This window comes from Carassius auratus, unplaced genomic scaffold (assembly GCF_003368295.1).
Source record: "Carassius auratus strain Wakin unplaced genomic scaffold, ASM336829v1 scaf_tig00215565, whole genome shotgun sequence".
In the NCBI taxonomy this organism is placed as follows: domain Eukaryota; kingdom Metazoa; phylum Chordata; class Actinopteri; order Cypriniformes; family Cyprinidae; genus Carassius; species Carassius auratus.
This window is the reverse complement of record NW_020528142.1, coordinates 410,265-434,639: the sequence shown is the minus strand read 5'-3', so window position 1 is coordinate 434,639 and position 24,375 is coordinate 410,265. Positions and strand designations below refer to the sequence as shown.

General features: G+C 38.9%; 1 protein-coding gene across 1 annotated transcript in view; it reads left to right on the top strand.

The window, feature by feature from the left end:
- The window catches only part of tenm3 (teneurin transmembrane protein 3), a 265,306-nt gene that overhangs the window by 121,698 nt on the left and 119,233 nt on the right, over positions 1-24,375 (top strand). The window contains exon 4 of the mRNA XM_026260629.1: positions 21,014-21,220. Coding sequence (XP_026116414.1) covers positions 21,014-21,220 — 207 coding nt within the window. The remainder of the gene's footprint in view (positions 1-21,013; positions 21,221-24,375) is intronic.

Sequence of the window (24,375 nt, the reverse complement as noted above, 5' to 3'; positions counted from 1 at the left end):
CATCAATAATTTCATTTAAAGCACACAGACAATGTGCAGCATCGCAGTAACTTCACAGTGTGGACTGCTGCCTTTGCTCCCATTTCATGAGTTGATGTAAGAACGTTTATTATTGTGACTATAACTCGTCTTTGTTCAGGGTCACATTGCTTTGGTTGAACTGTCACAGCGCTGACACTTTATGGCAGTCTTATCTTCCTTTTTCTATAACATTCCTTTGTAGAGAGAAATTTCTGTAAGAAGTATTCCTTATAACTTCCAGACCTCTGTATGAAGGTGTAGAAATACCATCAATATTTTATACACAAAGATCCAGTTTACTGTATGTTCGCAAGAAGATTTTTATTGTCAGTATAAAGAGTAAGCTATGAACAATTGTTTTTTTATCTAAGCTTCCTGGGAGTGGAAGAGTGTTTCAATCAAGCTTTTAAATTGTTATCAAGCACATTTGTGAAGAATACAGGTGATTGTAAACCAGTGGCATAACTGAGTCCACCCCATAATATGTACTGTCTGTGTATGGAGATGGGTTGAGAATGTGAATGTTTGCAGTGATTAAAGGTTTTGCATTTGCAAACACCAGGTCAGCTGGTGAGATCAGGGTTGCTTGGCTTTCTGAAAGCCCTTTTGATCAAAACAAAAAAGGTTTTTGGTAACAACCGGCGTTAAGTGCTTACACGAGCAACAGAGAGAGTGAAAAGAGCGAGAAAATGAAACGAAAGAGAGAAAATCCTTATCTTTCCATTAAAATGCTAATACATTTAAATGATCTGCCAATTGAAGTACCGCTTGTTTTATTTGCTTTATTTGTTTTAATCCCACACTTCACAAGCCACACTGAAAGTTAATACACTTGAATGGGAAGGATATCACGCGTACGCACACAGACACACACACGCACACAGACATGATATGAATCCCTAACATGTGATGAGACAGTGCTGCTGGCATTGACATTTTAGCGTCTGACCTAATTGGCCATTGGTGAAAAAAGGATGGTCCATCCGAGTTGACACACTAAGACAATGTCAAAGAGCCCACGTCACTCCAGTGACATACAGGGACAATAGCCACGGTTTAGGACCCTGCGTTTGTATCTGGTATTTTGTGTGTCTGTACTTGCACAGCTTCTGCCTCACTGCATCTCACGGCTGCTGGCTTTTCATTAGCCTTAAAAGCACTTGGGCAGCACAGGTTGTAACACAAGAAAAGCAGGCATCTTTTCCAGTCTTCTGAAACGAGTGCGCATGATATATCTCAAAGAATAGCAGGTCATTTTAGCGGCCTCCACCTCCAGGTTTATTGAGTGGTTCTTCAGAGCCTGTAGCCTGAAGATCTAATGGAAAAACAGAAAGATCCTACACTTTAACCTTACTGTGTCTGGATGTGTGTGGGGGTGTTTGTTGTTGTACTCGTCTTGACCTTGGGTTACAGAAGTTTAGGTTGCAAATGTATTCATGCACATCTATATGATAGTTTTTATTTATTTATACAACTTATATGGATAATGCTTTATTTTAGGGTCTCTTAACTAGTTTCTTATTAGCAAGCATATAACTAGAATATTTTCCATTTATTAGTACTAATTAAGCAAATATTAATGCCTTACTCTACATCCCTAATCCTACCAACTACCTTACTAACGATTAATAAGCAGAAAATTAGGAATTTATTGAGAAAAAAGTTGTAGTTAATAGTGAATAAGATTTCCCTATTCTAAAGTGTTACCCTTATATGTAACTTATAGAGCAATACATTTTACAGAGGCTCAGAAGAGATCTCAACAATGGGCCACACTTTATTTTAAGGTGCAGTTCTCAATATTAACAAACCATTAACCACGACTTTTGCCTCAAACTAATTTTTTTGTAAGGTAGTTGATAAGTTTAGGGTAAAATTAGGGGTGTAGAATATGGTCATGCAGAATATGCACTATATAATGTAGGTACTAATAAGATATGTATTATGCAAGTAATATGCATGCTAATAAGCAACCGGTTAATAGTGAGAATTGGTCCCTAGACCCAACAATGTCTACAGTCGAAAGTCAGTATACTTTCAAATATTTTAATAAAAAAAACTTCTATTACCAACTCTGAATCAGTTTAATTTCTTTCTTTTTTCTTTTTCATCTAGTCATTACAAATAAGTGTTCAATATATGAGTTTTTTAAGATTATCCCTGACATATGAAGTTGTGATTCATTTTCATGTATTTTATCACATTTATCACAGTGATTTATACTTTTACTGTCAACAGTTATTTGATTTATCTCAAGGAGATTTAAGAGAAACATCTAAAACAGAGTTGACGATGATTAAAATATAAATATATGAAAAACTATTTCTAAAAGTACTTTTTAAATAAATATTATATTGTATACTGATTTTTATAAATTTAGCAAGTGATTTGGGCTGTGCTGATAAAATCCTGTATTGTTATTTATCAAATCTTTTTCCAGACAGTATTGTATTGATGCCTTAAGGTCCTTGTTTTTGAATTATTTATGTTTTGAATCATATCATTTCGTACAGTTCAATTTAGAATCAGCGATCCATCAGTTCTCAGTGTGATCCGAGCAGTTTCTATGAGATTCTCTCAGGTTCCCTCTGTCTCCCTGACAAGCAAAGTGTCTCTCTCATTTAACTCTGTTTCAGTCACGATCCAATTATGATAGTGAGATGTATCGCGGTGTGTTGTATCGTGCCATATGCACCACAGCGCGTATCGTATCGTGAGGTGGTTGCCGATACCCGGCCCTAGCGTATCACACAGTTATCGCCCCCCAAACAGTCAGTTGAAGTGAAGCTCATGTTTTTGCTCTATTGAGTCATCTCTTTAACAGTTTGTGCCAGCATCAAGCTTATGCCAGCTTTCACACAGACTCACAGGTGTATCCATCTCTCCTCTCTCTCTCTCTCTTTCTTTCCATCCCCAAATAGCAGTTCAGTCTATTTCAGTGTCTTGTCCTCATAACTCTTTTCTCTCACGCTGTGATTGCTGACTAAGTCTTCTGTTGTGCGCTGGGCTTTAGTTTTGCGGTTAATCACCATCTGTTTACTGAGTTGCTTGAACACACAGTGTCCCAGTAACGTTAAACAGCCCAAAAACATCTCCTTGGCTCTGGCCGAGAGTGTGCCCAGGGACTTTGTTATGGCACATCCTGCTCAAACTGATGGCTAATTAACATTTATTTAAGCTTTCTAAAGGCCCATTGTGTCCTGTTTACCTTGCCAGCCAGTTTGCTGTATAGGTGTGTGCGTGTGTGTGTCTGACTTTGAAGCGGTGCTGGAGGATGGATGCTAATGGCTCTTACAGCAATGCGAGTGTGGTGTCTTTCTCTCTCTTGCAATAATGTGTTTGAGGGACACTGACGCGGGGACTCGAGCAGTGTACAAACTGACATTGTTATCATGCAAAGGAGAGTTGCGCCCCATATTAACACCCCAACACTTCCATAATGAGGGACCTATCTGTGGATGTGTGTGGGGTGTTCAGGTGCCCTCATTAGTCAGTAGTAGGGAACTGGGCTCTCCACAACCATACAACCCCCCCCCCCTCCCCACCACACACACACACACACAATGAATGCATCACTTTATTTCCAGAGGCCAGTCAGTCAAGTAGATGTTACAGAGTGCTCTAACTCAGCCCACCAGTGGCCTTTCAACTTCATACCATTAGAGAGCAGAAAATAGACATATCACCCTATCGACACAAATCACTATTTCATCTCAGGGGTGATGCTATTCCAATCTATGCCCAGAAAAATAAGTCTTGCCTATCACATTGGCTGTTATTCTGTCTCGTATGTGTCTCTGGTCGATTTTTATTTAAGCAATGCTGCCTGAAGCTCTTACTAAACCCATTGAGCTGCCAACTGACTAAATAGACATCACCATACTTTTACATTTATTCATTTAGCTGATGCTTTTTCCAAAGCAACTTACAAATGAAGAAGTGTTTTATTATAAGAGTCAAATTTTTTTCAATACAGAATTGCAAATGTAAGCTGTAAGTGCATAAGAGTTTGCTTTTAGCAAACATTGCTAACATTTTAAAAATATAAAAATTCAATATAAATGTAATTATTTGTGATGAAATAGTAGGCCTAGATTTCTAATTGGATTGAGTTGAATAAGAATATATTTATTTCATTTTTCATGATATGCAAAGAAAATAAGCTATGCTACCTGAATTTAATCATAGCTACGCTGCCTAGTGTTTGAAACAGATGTCTTCAGATGCTAAGTAGACAGTTCACTAGGTTTTGGAACAGAACTTGTGTGTGTGTAAAATCAGAGCTATGGACAGTGTTTATTTATTATGTTTACCCGGGCATGCTCTTAAATTGCAACCTTACTCAGCTTGACAAGACACCAGATTTATTTCACAATGGGAAAAGCAAGTTTCTTTTATAGGGTCTAATTAGCATTGGGTTCACTCTGGCCATTTATATCTGCATGCATGAATGCATTTCATCTTATTTGTGTGATTGCAGTTGGTAGACCTTGAATCAGTCAGTTTGGTGATGTAGGTAGGGCTTCATATTCAGTCACAATAGTGCTTTAGGCCTGTGCATGTGTGTGTCTATTAGAGTGTGTTGGTTGAGACTGGAATATTTCCACATAGCCTCTGACATAACCTATTTCAGCACTTCAATTTCATAAAAAAAAAAAAAACTGTTGAAAGCTCTTCAAAGCTCCTCAATATCTGAAAATTCTCTCCCTTCTGTTCTGAAAATAAAGCAAAGTACACACAAATAAAGGCATAAAAATGCATCATACCATGTTAATTCCACTAGTCATCCAGTGGTGTAGACTTTCCCTGTGACAATCGTTGCAGTCCTTTTGATGTAGGAATTCAGGTCAACCAATCAGGTGGACAGAGACGGGCATCAGATGGCCTGCCTTTTTCAATGCTCAGAGGTCACACAAACCCTTTAGCCACACATGCTCCTCTCTTCTTTGTGTGTGTGTTTTACTTGTGGCATTTTATTTAAGTGTGTGCTTTTAAGTGTAATGAAAGGCATGAGTTTAAAACATAGTTCGGTTCAAAAACGTATAAAACTGCATGTACCTGCATGTCTACTTCCTACATTGGCAGCACATTTCAAAAAGCTTTACATATGCAACAGCTTTCATACAACACACTAACAGTACAAGAGACTTAACTCGCTATTAATTCTAACAGGATTAGACAAACATGTTAACAATGCACTGGAATATGGATAAAAAACATCACATGCAAATAATGGATATTAACGGTATATTCTTTTTAATGAAATGTATTTATAGTCCATATTTCTCTTCTTTCCACTGAGTTTGTTGCAATGCAATCTGGTATTGACATGTGATGCTGCATTTATTTTTATTTAGGTCAGATTCTCTTATAAGGTGCTGTCACTTTGACATTGTTCGATGCATTTTTGCAGGTGAAATACAGTACTTTAGAAAGGAATCCACATGATCTAGAATTTTGTGTGTATGTGAAAGATTTTCCTATGCAGGTTTCACAATGGGTTCAGTGGACACACATATTTGGCTCACTGACCAACAGAAAGCTGCTTGTATTTAAAGTGTCTTCCTGCGTGAGCTGTGCTTCATACATCGCTACCCCTATTAACAATAGACAATGGCCCTTTTTGCCTGTGAAAATCACCAAAATGTTGTTAATGTGCACCTTAAGGCAGCATAATTAGAGAGACTTCATTCAGTTTCTCTTTTGTTTTGTCCTCTACTATTCTGCACAAAGCAGTTTTTTTTTTCACTCTCCATGTTAATCTCTTAATCTTCTGTGAGTTTTCCTGCCCTGTCACTATTGAACACATTGCATTCGCGTTATTTCAGCGGTGCACTTTTGACCCAGATAAAGTGAGGTTTAACTGCAGAGTAAATGATGTGATGTTAACCCGAACCTAAGGAACCTGCATCATATTGATTCTCACACACTTGAGCAGATTTGTACCGCAAGGCTTTTGGGGGATTGTGGAGCATCTGACAAGCATTCCAGCCTTTAGGACAAGCCCCTGCCACTCAGCAGCCAGTCATGTTCACACACTTCTTCCCATGTTCGCACACACAGAGAGGGTAATTTGGAAATGGGCTGCTGAGACTGACATGTCTCCACCGCATGCATCTCCCCCACCCCACTAAGGAAAAAAACAGGCAGACAGAGGGGCTGTTTTGTGTGGGCTGCTCCCCGAAATCTCCCCCACCCCAACCACAGCTCCAGAGCCTTTCTTTGACAAATACAGCCTGCAGGTATGAGTGGTATCCGGTCCATTGGTCACTCAGTCCATGGAACAAAGCACAACAAAGTGCACAACCGTACCAGTGAATTCATATTCATATTATAACATATGCAGCTAACAATTGTCAAATACATTGAGTTTACTACTCTGAGATGAAAAAAAAGGAATAAAGGGAGAAAGATGGAGGGCTTAGGACAGGCCGAATGGTATTTGAACCGAATTAGATTTTAAATTTTAACAGAGGTTAAGGGGGTATGGCAGTGGTAATTTGGTGTTGTTCAAGAAAATGGAGGCATTATGGGAAGAACTTTAAAAGGCCAGAGGAGTAGAAAAACAGACCCTTCCAGTAGCTGTAACTAGACCTGAATCCCTCTCCAAAAGGAAAAGGCGAGAGAAAGAAAGAGATACACAGAGGTGAAGAGAAAGGCGATCCTTATGAGCAGAGATGCAGGCTCTTATCTGATGAGGAACAGCTATCGTAAATATCCAGCTCTGCTTTTACAGGAAACACATTATGCACGTTGATCTGGAGAGCACTCGGTCAAAACTAAAATGATTCCCTGTATGGGATCGAATGTCTGATATACTACTATTTAACAGGGATCAAAGAACAGAACAGTATATTGATTTATTCTGATTTTGATTCCCTTCTTGAAGAAAACAATAGCAGCCACATATCATTTGGCATTTTCTTCAAGCTGTGGGTATATGACTGATGGATGAAGCTCACATCTGTAGAGAAAAGTATATTTCACAGTGGAGCCTATTTTTGTTTTACAGTAAAGACAATTCTCACAATAAATGCTATATATCAGGGATCCTCAAATCTGGACCTGGAGATCCACTTTGCTGCAGAGTTTAGCTCTAATCCTAATCAAACACACCTGAGCATGCTAATCAATGCCAATTAATGTCTTTAGGATCATTAGAGAATCCCAGACAGGGGAGGTTGATCAGGGTTGGAGCTAAACACTGCAGTGCATTGGACCTCCAGGGCAAGATTTTAGGAAGGGGGCTATATATTATTCCAAAATGTATTTTCCCTTTTATTATTATTAATTTATTTTGGTTGTAAAATATTCCCCAGACACTTCTTTATAAGCTTCATCCAGTTGGTCTCACAATAAAGACCATGAATCATGATATTTGTGTGTGTGTGTGTTTGCAGAAACTATTTTGGGCGTGTGCAATTTGACAGCCATGTTGTTTGTTGTCAGGATAAGCTGTGTTTTGAGGAGGAAGAACGTACACACACACACACATATAAACATACACATACACACTCGCACAGATGGGCTCTTTTGTGTATGGCTTTATCTAGGATCTGAGGCGTGTTTACTGCAGTTGTCTGACAGTGGCTCTCTAAGCCGCGGACGTGTATCTGAAGGAGTGTGCTTGCCTGGATGTTTGGGAGCTCAATGGCCACGACTGAGATCCAGGCCAGATGCGTGGGCACGCAACACCCGCCGCTCCATCTGACGCCCAGCATCAACCCTCGCTCTCTCCGTCTTTGCCACAGGCACTTCACGGGGAAGTGTACATATTTTTTGGCATCATCGGCAGGATTAAAGCCTTGAGTGTAAAGATGGAAGAAGCATCCTGCTGAAGTCCTAGTGCCTTCCGTCTCTCTTTGTTATTCTCGGGCCAGATGTATTGACTCCCTGTTGTTGGTCTGGGTGTGCGAGGCAGGTCTCCCTTTGCTGCCCAATCCGCCACCCTCTCCCTTTCTCTCCCCAGCTCAGTTCTCAGCTGGTGTCATTTGAACATCTGCTCCCAGAGAATTGCCACCAACCAGACAACAGCGCCACACCATTTTCTAAAAAGCGATGCTGGCATAAAGTAAAAAGAGGAAGACTCTCACACACCTCACAGACTTGTGCAAGCCAGCTGAGACTGACCCTGAGGGGGCTTGACTGTACGGATAAGTCTCCGGCCTCCTGTTAGGCCGTCTGACACCTCTGACTGACCTAGTTTAGGCTGCATTATTGTCACCCATCCATTCACAAAACTAATCCTGCTTATTAAAACCTCTCTTTAGCCCCTTTCACACTGCACGTCAGACCCGCAATATTTCCGGAACATTGCCGGGTCCCCTTCTGTGTGAAAGCAACTACGTCCCAGGATTGATTACCGAATTGAACCCGGGTCGGGGACCTAGTAACATTGCGGGGTTCGACCTGGGACGAGCGCTGTGTGAACAAAAGCCAGATCTAATTCCGCGACTCTTTTACTGGCTGTTTTGAAGGAAGATCAACGTTCGCGACGAAAACACATGTGCAAACTGTAATGAAGCAGAGATCAGTTAGTTCCTCACTTTCCGCGCTGACGCCGAGATCTTTGCTTGCTTCAGTGAAAGTATAACGTGCCTAGCATTGTCGACTCGTACATTACGAGGGTTGTGTGTGAAAGCACGCACATATACCGGGTAATCACTGGCAGTGTGAAAGTGCAAAATCTAGCGACCAGGGAACAATTGCAGGAACACTTTACCTCTGTATTTGCCAGAATGGCAGTGTGAAAGGGGCTTTTGTTATTGAGCCCAATTAAAATGAGTTGTGAGTTTGTTTCGCAGGTGAGATTGATGTATATATGGATGTGTAAATTATCCTCAGGGGTAGACAGCATGCAAGCTATCTTTGATAAGTATAGTTATATTATGAAGTTCATACATATATGACCCTGGACCACAAAACCAGTCATAAGGGTCAATGTCTTAAAATTGAGATTTATACATCAACTGAAAGCTGAATAAATAAGCTGAAATCTTAGGATGCAAAAAAAATAAAAAATCTTGAGAAATTCACCTTTTAAAGTTGTCCAAATTAAGTTCTTAGCAATGCATAGTACTAATCAAAAATGTAGTTTTTTTGTATTTACATTAGGAATTATACAAAATATATTTGTGGAACACATTCTTTACTTAATATCCTAATGATTTTTGGCATAAAAGAAAAATCAATCATTTTAACCCATACAATGTATTGTTGGCTATTACTGCAAATATACCAGTGCGACTTATGACTTCTTTTGTGGTCCAGGGTCACATATCCACTTTTACGAGCTCAAAAGCAGCTTAATTTGAGCAAGACGGAAGGAAGCTAGCTGAAATTGAGAGTCTAATTTGTTTCCGGCTTTATAGCTCTGTGCTCAGGGACTCAGGTTTTTTTTTCCATGCACAATGATTTGCGATTGATGAATCCCCTTGACACTTCAACTGCCCCATCTCCTGGCCCGCTGTCCCACAGTGACCGTCTTCGCACCTCTGATTGGTCCCTAGCTGTGGTCTCCTGAGGTAACAGCGCAGGCCGTATGGCAGGTGTGCTGCGGGTGTTGTCTGGTGGCGAGCTCCTTGACTGATTTTGTTATCACAAGGGATGAGGATAATGAAAGGCTTGGGTGTTTGTGTATGTGTATGTGCGCGTGTGAGATTACACCCTCCGAGAGGCCTCAGTCTGCCATTTTGCCCAGGAGGTAGCACTGGCAGTGCTGGTTGGTTTAATGCTGAGAGATTAGGCCTCTCCACAGAGGTAATTGCTCACAGCACGCTCTATTAAAGACAAAAGGAAGTAAAACTGCTATCTGCAACAACAGCTAATTTATTATGTGCTGTCCAGCTATGTCTTCATAGCAGAGTGACTGTATAGCCACGTGACTGTGTTGATGCCAGCTCCATTGTGAAATATGAAAGCCACCAGCCCGTTTCAGTTTAATTAGTGTAGTGTTTGCGTGCGGAAGCGTCTTTGACAGTGTCACAGAAACACGATGAGCTTTTGTTCCTGGACAAACATGTTTTAAATGTGTTTACTGAATGCTTTTTCCCATCCGTGCTTGAAGGTCCGTTTCAACCCTCTTAATGGCTCATAAAAACACCACAACGTACTAAACTGTGCTCACCCACACAGTAGAGTAGGGTTCAAATGTCTGAATCCAAAATGAAAATTTGGCAAATAAACCAAAAGTTTTTGGACTTTGCAAAGATATTTTGACATGAAGTGATAGAGCAATATTTATGTTTTCCTGCAAATTTAGGTCATTTTAATTTAAGCAATTTTGCATGTTGACCAAGTTAATCGTACCACAAAAAGGTCAGATTTCTGTCCATTAAAGCACAAGCTCCTTAGGAACATTCATTTATCATGCATGATCTTCATTAAAGTGTGAAGTTTGAGTGCTGGTATCATTAAAATGGGGAAAAGTATAATATATAAGTTAACTGAAACAAACATACTATTGACCCTGTGTCAACAATGTAAGAGGATGGCGCAGGTGCACTCATGTCCGAATTAACTTTTGCCATTTTAACAATGGGAAAATGGACGCGCATGGACTAAAAGGGTTGTCCCTATTCTCTTAATGAGTTATGCTGTGTTTTTAGGCGTAACATGTAATAAACCAATCAGAGTCCCATCCTCTTTAAAAGCCAGTTCTGCTCGTGCCATGGCGGTTCGCTATTTACATGGTGGAATGTAATTTTTCATTTTTAAAATTTTTTTGTCCGTGTGTAATAAGCAAAGTGTATGCTCGTTGTGCACCTAGCTATATATTCACATATTCCTCACTCTTTAAATAAAAAATATTGCGCTAGACTTTAGACCAGGTTTTAGTTGGTCTATGGCGCAGTCTATTTTCAGTTCCTGAAATAGCAATAAAAAAACAAGACGGAATAATGAGAACTGTGTCAGGCTGACACTAGTAAAAACACTTGAGTCACATGTTCCCACAGAAACTAAATTAAATAAAAGTAGTAGGTTTTAGTTTTAATTATGACCAAATTGTGAAATAACTGTATGAAAATTACTTTTGTTTAATGATTTTGCATATGTGTATGGATGTGGCAGTGTGGCATAGCAGAAAGAAAGTGGGAGTTGGTAGATAGCAAGATCAATAGCTCAGCATTCTAAGCGTGCACATTTCTCTTCGTGCCTATCTTTTTTCACTGCAAGCAAGGAAGCCATTGTCCCCACTTGTTATTTCCAGGCTGCTTTTCTTTTCCATCCTCAGCAAGTGCCGGAGCTTTTTTAACAGTGTAAAATTACCAGCTAGCACAATGCCCTTGGTGTAAAGAGACGTAATCAGCATCACTCACGAGTCTCTCTTAAACTTTATTTAACGAGTCATTCATCTTTGTTTTACCTCCAAAAACACGCTCGTGAAAGAAGGTGCTAGACTTAACAGCACATGAAACGGTGCCATAAAAAGGCTGAAAGCAAATGGCAACCAGCCACTTTCTCTTTCTTTTTCTCTCTCTCCATCTCTCTCATTATTTGTGATGCTTTCTCTCATTCTCTTACCTGAACCTAATTCTTCTTTCGTTTGCTCTCATTCAGTTACCTAAAGCGGGTGGGTTAGGATTAGGGTTTTTTTTTCTGACCCCTCTGCTCAACACTTCACCTCCGGATGAGCAGGCCTTTCACAAGGACTTAACTACTTGAACCTTTTGATCTCCCTTGTGCATCTTCTTTCAGAATGCCCATGTCTTAGGAAGCCTAAGGCTGACCTTGTATTATACAGTGTATAGCCGGAATGGGAGTTATTTAAGTCATTGGTTATGTCTACTCTTAACAACCTAACACAGTAAAAAGAAACTGTTGCTGTTGGCAGATTGAGGTTACTCTAGTTTGCTAGTTCAGCAGCTGGGTTGTGAGTGGGTCCAAACCCTCCCAGAGGGACAGTTTGCTTGCTGAACTGGAAAGGAGATTGGATTTGTGGGTGCAAAGGTCAGTTTGTGGGGGTGGTGGCCTGGGGTTCCAACCTGACCGCTGAAACCTTCATCATCCTACTCATGTCACATATGGAGTATCTCTCTGTCCTATTTTCTGTGTATCTTTTATCTAGCTAGCTAGCTAGCTAGGAACCAGACTAGGAAGCATCACTCACCACAATCACATTCATGACATTTCTTAGATTATATCTAGCCTACATCCCCATTTGACATTCCTGTACGGTAAATATCTGCTTCTGGAAGCCAGTTCCTAATGCCAGCTTATCTCCAGCTGGTGTGGATTGGCACTCTTTGGTTAACTGCTTGGGCTGAACCCAGTCACATATTTTTGCATTTGCTTAAATCCCGTATTCTGGCACGTTGTTGAATCACCCTGACACAACGCAGAAGACCGCAGTTCCCAGCTCATTATATACAAAGGCTAAAGGACTCTTCCTACATGTAACTTCTTATATGTGTCTTTAGAATATCTGCATATCAAAGATCAACAGCATTGTCTGTAAAAATTGTCTGTTGACAAAGAGCGCTCGGCTAGCCAAAAATTATCCCACTCTTTCTACCATTGTGGCAGCTAATCACATGTGACCCGTGTAAGGACCCTGCCCGCACCCCTCATTGTAATTGGCCGTGTGATTATGTGTGTGTGTGTGTGTTAACAGGCTGTCCCTCAGCACCCTGCTGTTCCCATTTGCTGGTTTCAGCCATAAACTGGGCAAGCCCTGGTTGTTTTAACAGCACATGTGTTGATGAGCACTCTTTGGCTTTCTCGCATAAGTAGGACCCAATTAGACTTAAGGCAGAAGTCTCTGGAACTGTGTGAGTATGTACATAAGTGTGTGTATTTGTACAGTATATGTAAAATGTTGAAATGTTGACCTTGCTATTTAGTGGTGTGTTGCGTTTGTTTATTATTTTCTGCGAAGCACTGCAGCTTGGGAAGTGTAGTCAGGCAAATTCACCGATTGACATCTTTTCGCCCATTCATCCTCTAATCCCACCATTCTTTTTCTCTTCTGCACTGGTTTTCATTTGTTTCTGTATGATTGATTGTTGACCTTCCTTTATTATCCTATAGACTGGGAAGTCAAATAACCAATGGTGTTGCTGTATTTTATTGTACTCTCAACATAGAGTATCCACATACAAAAAATATTGCATTTTAATGTGAAACCCACGACTGTATGCATCATAACTTTCAATCATTCGCTTAACACTATTTTTTAAATGCAAGTGTGTGTATGCGCATATACTAAGGTTAGCTCATATTTAAACGCTACCCTCCAAAGTACGCTCTCCGCACACTTCCGTCTGCACCATTAACATCGCTGCGGCATGAATCATTGTAAATCGAATAGTGCACTTTGTGCGGGAATGAAACACGGCTGTCTCTGGATCATAATGGCGGAATTATAGCTCTCCCCCCATCATCACGCACGCGCTGAAGTCATCCCAAACCCAATTAAGGAGAATCCGTCTTCATTTGCTGGGTTTTGGAGGCTGACAGGCAGAGTGTCAGAGACGTGCTTTGGGTTGTTTTCTTTTTGAGGCGAGGTGGGGGCCCGGCTCGCGGGGTGATCGATCACAGGAAGCGGGCCAGGTATTGAAGGGTGTTGTTGCGGAAGGGGCGAAGACCTTAGATAACATCATCATTAACCAGCAGACTGACACTTATGTGCGCATCATTACAGGCATCATTGCGGATGGAGTGTGTATCATCATGAGTATAATGGTATCGATTTTTTTTTTTTTTTTTTTACTTATTGCGGTTTTCAATTTCAGTTTTGTTTTAATGGGGCTTTAATATATTTTAATTTATTTGTGTGTATCTATTTGAAACAAATAGTTCTATCTGCCTATGGTGACACATACTAAAAAAAAAAAAAAATAGCACCCCATTGAATACAATAGCTTCATAATGGCAACATTTAAGTTCAAAGTTTTATTTGTCAGATTCATAGCAACAGCTGCTGTACTTGTGCACAATGAAATGCACCTATAAATGTGTCATTGCTGCTACATTTAGCTGTAAATTGTGACTACCGTCACTCTGGCATCTCTAAGGCATTTATGATTCAGCAACACGGATGGATCCGCTCAGATCTTATGCCAGTCGGCCCACTTCAGAAAACAGTCCCTGGATTTGGTTTAGAAGTACAAGGCACAGAATGTTTGGAATAAGAATGTTTTGTTGGTAGCCGTTAATTAAACAAAATTCTGGTTCTGGTTGTGTACAAAGTTTCAAGAAATTAGCTGTACCGTTATTTGCTGTGTCCACATATTATTTTCTGTTTTTATGTATTTTCATTTGCAATGTAGTCCACATTTGTAGTTTCAGTTTAGCTTTTGTTTTTAGCAAGCTCACATTTTTATTTTAAGGAAGCAAAAATATTTTTAGCTGCTATATTTTATCTTCATAGTGGCAATATCCTCGATCAACACATGCATACATTTTTCTGTCTATGAATCCTCCAAAAAAAACACAAAGAGGTCTATGACCTGCTCTACTCTGGAGAGAAAAGAAAGCAAATGAGTGTTGAGAGGGAGGAAAGAGAAGTGAGATGAAGTAGAATGAGAGGTGTGATGATCTGAGATGAGAGGAGACGAGACGAGAGGGAGATGGATTGAGGAGGTGATTTTAAGAGAAGAGAGAGAGAATGCTGTTGGTATTTATGGATTTGGTCTCTTTTTATTTCTGTGGCAATAAGGAATGTCTTGTAAGGAGGGAGGGAAGGGGAAGCATGAGAGAGTCTGAACAGAGAGCTGAGGCCTCGGAGAGCTCCAGCAGTTTTTGATTGTTGGTGAACTATTGGCATGTGCAGACTAGGGTGTTCGGTAATGAAGTTTAAACCCAGCTCACTCAGATTGATCATTCAGAACATCACCTCCAGGCATACCTTTAGCACTCAGCAAGACATCAAATATTTAAACACTCATAATTATTAATGGTGTTTATGATAGATCACCCAACTTTATCACTGTTTAATTAATTTCTTGCCACATCAATCAATTTAAATCAAAAGTTAACATTAAACAGCATTTACTTTTACAGACATTGAAAAAAATTTTCTTTTACAATGGTAATTGAATATTTGTATAGTATTCATATTTAATATTAGTATATTTAATATTGTATTTATAAATATACATTCATATTTATGTGGTATTTTATAGCATTAAATGCTACAACAAACTTCTGCAAAGAAATCTGTATCATGAAACATGAAATCTGAATTTGCATTGCATTCATAAATCATTTAAAATGTTGATTTTAAAGCATGCATTCACCTTATTTTGCAGCCAGAGCACAAACTCCCGTGTTGGCTTTCAAATGTTGCTCTGTCAGCACCCTCACAACACGACACAAAATACTTTAAATCACAAAAGAGATCCTAAAAAACAGGTGTGTTGCTAATTCTGTGCGTGCCTGAGCTATTGTGAATCTATTTCCCGTTCGGTGGCGTCGAAGCATAGTCTGTCTCTCTCATGTTAGGCCAGCCAGAAGTCCCAGGTGTACGGGTATAAGTCTATCTCTTTCTTCAACTGTTTTCTTGTTCCTCCTCTCTCTCTTTCTTTATCTGTTCCTCACCACTGAGGGACCATCTCTGCTTCATTTCACATGTCGCCTGAAGGGGAAAAGGGCTGCGGCAAAGAGAAGCTAGCTACGGAGTGAGAAAATGAAAAGATAGAGGGAGCTAAAAGAGAGAAGGGAAGGCAGAGATTGAGAGAGCGAGGGATACTGGAGGCATTGTTCCACTCCAAGAGACACAAACAGTCTCAAGCTTTCTGGTATTCAACCCGCAGCGCCCCTGTGTGTGTGTGTGTGTGTTTCCAAAATGTTATAATTCTACAGACAGAACAGAAAAAGGGATAAAATGACACTAAAAGATCAGTCTGATAGAAAATAGGCCAAAACGTCATCGCTCCCTCTCGTTATCTTTTCTTTTTTTTATTTTCAAACTCTCAGTTTCTCTCTCATCCATTTTCAGACATTTTTTCACCATTTTCTTTTTACAATTTCTTCTCCGTCTGTATTTTTATCTACATACATAAGTGCTGATGTTCAGTCCTACTGTTTGCATGAGTGGTTTTAATGATGTGCATGCAGGGCTCAACAATAAGAATAGCCCAGGGCCATTTCAACCCAGTTGATGGATAAGGCCACTGCTGCGTTGTCACTTCATCCTATGTTTGCTGCAAACTTCAGACTCATTGCAAACTTCATTTTCTATTCTATTGTGAATTGTGCAGGATTAAATACCACCATTTTAAAGTTGTTTTGCCATCTATCATACCAGGAGCATTTGTAAAAAATGTTGCATTAGATGAAGAAATTAGACACTTTGTTGTAAATTTTATTAATGTTTAGTTAAATATACTTAAACATAATAATAATAATAATAATAATAATAATAAAGTTTTATTATTATTATGTCTCACCACAAAATATTGCATTGGTTTATGTTGCTACATTTGTTTATTAGTAGTAGTAGTGTTTTATCAGTAGTATTTAAGTAGTATTTAATAAATACACACACACACACAATACACATAGATAAATAAATACTAAATTATTTAGCAAGGGTATAACTGATGTATACTCATAATTTAAAATATTTTTTATTTTCACTGTAATTTAAGGTTTTAGTAATTTTGTAAAAAAAAAAAATATATATATGTCTATATGGTTTTTAATTTGTTTTTCTTTATTAGCTTTAGTTTTAGTAAATTTCATTTAGTATAGTGAAAAGTAAAGCCTTGGCAACTACCTGAATTAAAAGTTTATGTATATATAATTTTTATTCAGTTGATTATTTTGTTTCAAGTATCGATTTTTCTTTTTTTTATGATTCTAAATGTATTATTATTTGTGGTAGCCTAATGCTAATTATGCAGCATTCCCCGAACAATTGTTGTTTGCATTTTTCCATTAGCGTCCAATGAGAGAATGTATTAGTTATAATGAGCATTTAATCTCTAAAGGCATCCAGTCCGTTCATCCAGTTTGATGGAGCGTTTGTCATCTGTTAGTCAGTGAGCCCACCCTGTAGGGGGTCCATACAGCCATGGAAAAACTTCACAGTCCAACTTCACAGTTTTTTTTTTTTCATCTTATTCATCACATGTCTTTTTTCTCAACAATTCATTTCATATGCATCAAAGTCTGTGTATGTGCTCAGTTCTGCTACTGTGATGTGTCAACTGTTGTGTGTTCGCTTATTGTGCATCTCTGAACCACACTAGACACTTTCTTTCTCTCTTAAACCGTCAAATGGCACAAACCAAGCTAGTGGTATATCAGATCATGAGACATGATTCTATATGCTCATGTATGATTTATCCACACACTGTTCTTGTTAAGGCATGTGTCCTTCGACTTTGTTTGTGCTCTCTGGCGTCCACTAAGGATCAGGTAAACAGACAAAGCGAGAAGGAGAAAAGAGAGAGACAAGCGGTTAGAAATTTCAGCAGCGCAGCTTTTCTTAAGCGTTCCTGTTAGCACTGAGGCACGGGCTGCTATCGATTAGAATATGAAAACCTAGAGGCCTGCATATGGGGATGAGCGGGCAGCAGAGAGCAGTAGAACAGACAAGCTGCACACACAGCATGCAAACACACACGAGCAGTGGCACAGGAAGTTGCTGATTAGGTTTGACCCGGTGTCAAGCAACAAAAAAAAAAATGCTGAAGAATGCTGTGCAAAATCACACGAAGAGAAGGGGGAAAAATCAATGACTGACAAACAAGCGCCTTTAGTTTACTGCCATGGAATGATGTGGAAATAATACCCTCATCATTGACTACTGTGTTGTGCGTGTGTGTGTGTGTGTAGTAGGTGCTTTATGCTGTATTTAAAGCATAGAGCTCCATATGTGTGTGCAATGCAGTTGATATTGCTTATTCCAAAGGGTTTGGAAGTTAATGAAACTCATAATTCTAACTCCACCATTTAATAGCATAAGAAGCATTCAAAGCTATTGTGAAATGCTGATAAACTCACACCTGTGCACTTTTCTGTATTAATGCACAAGGTGATGTTGCTTAGCAACTACAAACCACCTACAATTAGACTAATGAACACTCAGCGGAAAACTTTTTAATTTGTATTATTGATGCTAATCATTTATTTCACCTCACGTTGTGTCTAAAAGTCATTTGTAGAGTGTGGAATTTTTCGTTGAGTTCTGTGTGCACAAATTCTTTGTCGGACAGCTGATCGCTTCAGTTTGTTAGCATTGTTTGTTATGGCTGATTTGATGCACCAGCATGAGAATACCTCTTTTTTTTCCTCACTGAAATGACACATTCTTCATTGTGTTTATGAGTTGATTTGTTTATGTCTGCTATTTCAACTGTGGTTTCATCTCGTCTTTCTGCTCTCGGCTTTAATTGACAGCTGCGCTGGATTATGTGTCGTGTTCAACTTCTTCATCTGCTTGCACAAATCATTACACACGAAAGAGCGGGTCAATCTGTGTTTGATCTCCTCACGTGTGTATGTGTGTGTGTGTGTGAAGCAGGCAGTAGGGAGTGCTGATGGAGCAGGTTTGCATTAAACCACATAAAGAACTTTGGTTATCACAGAGAGAGAGAGAGAGAGAGAGAGAGAGAGGACGAATGAAAGCAGGATAAGAGTCGAAGAGATGGAAGAAATGAATTTGAAAAAAGCTGCGAAACCAGGATTACACAGTGCCCTCTACATACACACTTCCCTCAGTCCATTCAACAGCTGAATTCCTCACCATAAAAGGCTTGTGTGCTTCAAAACGTCTGAAACTTTTTAGTATTATCAGTAGCACTTCACTTGAAGTGATTTTAGTGCTGTAACTGAACATCACCACAGCTGTGATTCAGCCATAGACTGAGACACAAAATAACAGGTTGCATTCTGTCTAAAATGTGTTACTTAACTTCTGTTTTATTGAACTCTTGCATGAAAGTAATATCACACTCACAGTCATGCTGTAGTACTAAATATGATATACCATCCGAATCCCAGACATTTCTTGTTCATGCAATATTGTTTTAAAAAGACATGCTTGTTGTATTACATTTGTATGACACCTTTTAATCAGCCGAATATTCACATTAATAACTTACGCCACTATCAAATACATTTTAAAGGTGTAAAAGTCGCACCTTTAAAATGTATAATGTGTTAAAACAATTAACACCCTGTTGATTGTGTAATATTATATAATGCATTATTCTTATTAATAATATAACCATGAATATGCTTTGGATAAAAGCGTCTGCTAAGACTAAATGTAATGTAAATGTAATTACAATATTATAAAGAATTTAAAATGAACCATGTTTTCACATTTATTTAGCTGACTTAAATACATTATAACACACTTTCTCCATGAAATTGCTATTTTTATATGATTGACAAATTTAAATTTAAATTGCCCCTAACTTCAGTTCTTAACACACAAACACAAGAAAATAAAATAATAATAATATATTAAGGTAAAAATAAATAAATAAATAGTTATCAAGATTGCAATTACCTCTGCTGTGATTAATTGATTGTGAAAGTTGTTTTTTCAGCGGATGAGCACTGTGACCAATCACAGCCGTGTTTGTTGTGTAATGAATGCAGTGGTGAATCAGAGGCCATTTAATGTGTATCTTTATATCAGTGTTCAGCCAAGAGTGAACACTTTATTGCTTTAGTCAGCTGGTCTGAGCGCAGTAGATTCAACACACACACACACACACACACACACAGTGGTGTATCAGTGGCAGCACATAATGTTAATGGCACTTAATTTGTTGGTTGGGATGGGCAGGCTGGCTGGTGTGAGCCCTGCTCCCAGAAGATCTGCCTGTAATTGTGTTTCATATCTTAAATATATAAATAAAGCTTGCAATAATTACAAAATAATAATTCTCCCCTGCTCTTTCAGCATCTATGTTTCTTTTTCTCTCACTATCATTCATACAGACACACACACACACACACATGTGGTTTTTCATCTGTGTGCCTTTCTCCATTTCTCTTTCTCAATGCAGTGTAATGTAAAGAGTCGAAGCCAATTAGAAGGCTGTGTGTCCAGGACTCTAAAGCCACATGCCAAGGAAGCAGAGGTGACTTTGCTCACTGTCTCATGAGTGTGTCCAGACGCCTGACAGGGAGCTAAGAGCCAGTCAGTTTAATTACTATTCACTCATTGCCCTCACCCTTTTGCCTTTGACTCCTCTCAGATCAGGGGTCCATGACCATGTCTGATACGCTGTTATTATATGCTAAGTGGAGGCACTGAGCCCAGGTCAGTTTTTTTTTTTTTTTTTTTTAAGCTTATTCACATAACAAGATGAAAACATTTTCATATGAAAAGCATGAAATATATGCTTTTCTCACACTATACATCAGACTGCTTTACTACAGAATATCACTTTGAATATCAAATGTTTTTTTTTTCTTTTCCTTTTTCAGTTTTGACTCATGTTCTTGCCTTAATATTTTAAGTGTGTGTGTGTGCGTGTGTGCGTACATGTGTGTGCGTGTGTGCGTACATGTGTGTGTTTGTGCCCATACCAGCGTCCATTTGTTAATGGCTGATTTGATGGTACATGGATCTAAGATGAAGATAAAGTGAATTTGGCAGCCATGAAGCAAGTGTGTGTGTGTTTGTTTGTGTGTGTGAGAGAAAGAGTGGTTTCCTCGGCCTCACAACTCACCAATGCTGTGGCCTTAAAGACAATTGTGGGCTCTGTGGAAAACATTTCCAACTTTCATGCGACCACAGCTAGTGGAGCAGAAACATCCCAAACAGAATGCGCAAGCTGCAGACCATCATTCTTTGCTTTTTTTTGTTTGGTAGCAGTTGATTTTTTTTTAGTTCGCGCTGCTTGCGTTTATGTTAATGCGTGCATTTGATACAGCTTCATGGACATGTGCTTTAGTTTTGATTTGCAAGAAGAAAAATCATACAAACATTTTTTAAGTAGCGGCTCTATGTTTGTTCTTTTCATTTGTGGTTGTTAGGTTTTTTTTGTTTTCCTTTGGTTTAAAGTGGTTTTCTTTTCTTTAGGTTCTCCCATGCCATCCTCTCTCTCCAGTCCATCAGTCACTGAGCATTCCCATTCTCAACCACCCTCACCCAATCTCCATGACAACCAGAATTCCGTCTTAAGTAATGCCACCACGCAGGCGGCGCAGGACTCTGATTCGGAAGAAGAGTACACGGCCGCTCACTATAGACCCGTAACGCAGCCTGCCCTCAGCCACAGCTGTAATGGTAAGGTGACCACCCCTCTCTCTTTCTCTCTCTCTCGCTCTGTCCTGCTAGGTCTGTGAAGTAAGAAAAGCGTGAAGGCTGTGTATTTCCAGTAAAACCCACTGGAGTGAACTGTATGCAGGCTTTGTCAGAAATGTTATTAGCGAATGTCACATCCAATCAGTGGTGTTCAACTTCTGGGTAGATTGGGGGGGGGTTAACTGATTTTGTGTGTAAAATGGTCATGGACCTCATATTGCACTCGAAAACCAATTTTGCATGCTCCAAATCATTTTCAACTGAGAAGGGTTATTTAGATTTTACTGAAAATTAAGTTTTAGGAATAGTTCAGCCACAAATTAAAATGGTGTCATTGTTTGCTTACTGCAGGGTTATTATAGATAACTAAAACAAAAACTAAAAGTATAACCACAATTTTTTTTAAACTTAAAATAGAATGTATAAAAAAATTAATAAATGGGTAAAATTATTTTTAGCTAGTTTCTAAGATTTCGGGTCAGCTTTTGCTGAAACTGCACAGTGACTAAGAATGTAAGAATTGACATTTCTCTCTGATTCACTGTCACACAAAGCTCATCTTAAAACATAGAAAATCCATAAAATATTACTGCATATAGTGCTGCAGTTGTGACGTCAAAATCTGGAAGACTAATTCGCTATGGATTTCGATATGGCTTTTTCAAAATATTACTAGAACAACAATCTTAAAAATAAAGGTTCTTTATTAGCATCAATGGTTCTATGAAGAACCTTAAACATATGCAACCTTCCAAATACAGAAACATTCTTTACAGTGAAAAAAGTTTCTTTAGATTTCTAAAATGCTCTTCCAAATTGTTCTTTTAGGAACTGTTAACTGAAAGTTTCTTTGAGGAACCAAAAATGTCTCTTCTATGGCATCAATGCAAAAACACACTTTATTTTTAAGAACGAAGGTCTGTGGTAAAATCACACACAACCATACTGCAAATGCTCATTTTGAAGCAGTTATGTAAATTTTTAGAAACATGTGTTTTTAATAAGGAACTACATAAGAACGTTTGGACTGTGAGTGTGTGCAGTTAAGTCCACAACAAAACGTTGACAAAAAAACTAATTCTGTTTACCGCAGACCTTATTTTACTCATGAATTGAAAAACCCCATGGTGAATCAGTCTTGGGTTTTGATATCATTGCTGCAGCACTCGATTAGGATAAAATGATCAGAGTAAACCAGTCTGGCGTTTGTGAGGGAAATGTTTGGATCAGATCAGAGCCGGACAGTGTCACATCAGATTCTCATTGTGAAAAGAGCTCATTGGTCTCTGCCAAAGCCACATCTGACTGCCTTTGATACTTTCAGACTTGCTAGATGTTATCAGAGGGTCGGCAGGGAGTGGGGTTGTTGGGGCTGTTAACACTCACCCGCAGAGAGACGCGGCAGAGACTCCCTCTGATTCTCCGATGACTATGTAAATGAAGCATACGCATGAAAAAACGACTAGTGGGACGCTAGCTTAAGATGAGGCTGATGACAGCTGGAGCTCCTAAGGCTCTCAAACAAAGGCACAGAGGTCATGGTGCATGAGGACAAGAACACACCAGCAGAGTGTTTGTTTGTGTTAGCATCTGAAAAGACACAAGATGAAAACAGTAACAGGGGGAGGCTCAGAGCATAGCTTCTGGAGAGATGGGAAGGGAGCACATAAAACAGAATGTGTTCTGAGTAAAAGCACACACATTATATATGAGCCTTTTTATTTTAGGGGTAGTTCACAACAAATGCAAACTTTAACATAATTTATCATTCAAAACCCAAATTACCACTTCTGTGGAACATATAAAGAGTTATCTTAGTGTGCAACGTGCAAGATATTTTTTAATACAAAAAAAAAGAATGAATGGTGGCAATAGCTTTCTAGTGAGATCTATCTGTCGTTCAACTGTTTATCAGTGAAATTGCATATATTTGCTCAATTTGGACTTCTGTATAAAATGGAGCTGTTTTTTCTGCTTGAGTTATATATTCTCTTATATCTTACTAATATGAGTAAATATATACACACATTTAGCAGACACTTTATTAAAGTGACTTACAAATGAAGACAATAGAAGCAAGCAAAATATACTACCTGCAGCAAACTTTTTTTATGTAAAATAAATTTAAAAAGTAGATAGAACAGAGAAATAATAAAGATTTCTAGTGTTAAAGGCCCTTGTTTCTTTTTTAAACGAATAGAAAATATTATATAGATGTTATGTAAAAATATCTCTTTTTTTCAATAAACAGTTACACGAAAAAGTAATTTTATTTATTTATTGATATTATTAAATATGTCAGGCTTTTAGGGTTCAAAAAGTCTGGTCCATATCCACATTCATTGTTTGTATGGAAGAAGGCAGTGGGGGAATTCTTAAAAAATTCAGCTTTTTTGTTGTAAGGAAGAAAAACCCCATTTGTTTCGAGTCAGCAGCAGTGAGACATTGGCTTTAAAACATTACAAGCTACATAGCCACAGGAACTAGAGGTGCTGAGGGTGCTGCAGCACCCCTTGCCACAGGGTAAGATCTGCCATGCAGATTCTCCTTCTGAGCATTCAGATTCTTCTAGTGCCCTTTGATCATCCACAAGATACGTAGCACATAATATATATATACGTTCACATTCACATCTTCGTCTTTTTTATGAGCCATTTTCTGAAACTTTCTCGCTTTTCAAGATGGCCCCTGATGATCGCCTAAGAACAAAATAATTGCACTCTAGTCTCTATACCTGTCACACCCCTTCGGATGTTTTGTTGTGTTTTCATCCTTCATGTGTTCACTGACCCTGTTTCTGTCTCTCTTTCATTAGTTAGTTTCTTGTGCCCTTAGTTGGTTATGTTCCTGTTCTTGTTTGTCATTATTAGTTCTTTCTCCTCACCTGTCTGTCCCTCATCAAGCTCCCCTATATTTAGTCAAGTCTTTGCATTCTGTCCTGGTCCCGTGTTAAAGTTGAGTTATGGTGGTGTTACTTGCCTACCTTCCATGGATTCCTTCTGTGTGGATTGTATCAAAGATTATTTGCCTTCATCTTCATTGTGCTTTTATCACACCACACTGTGACAATACCACTGTAGCCTAATGTAGTGTATTAACTACACAACATAATGGTTTAGGCAAGTACCGTTTCATGT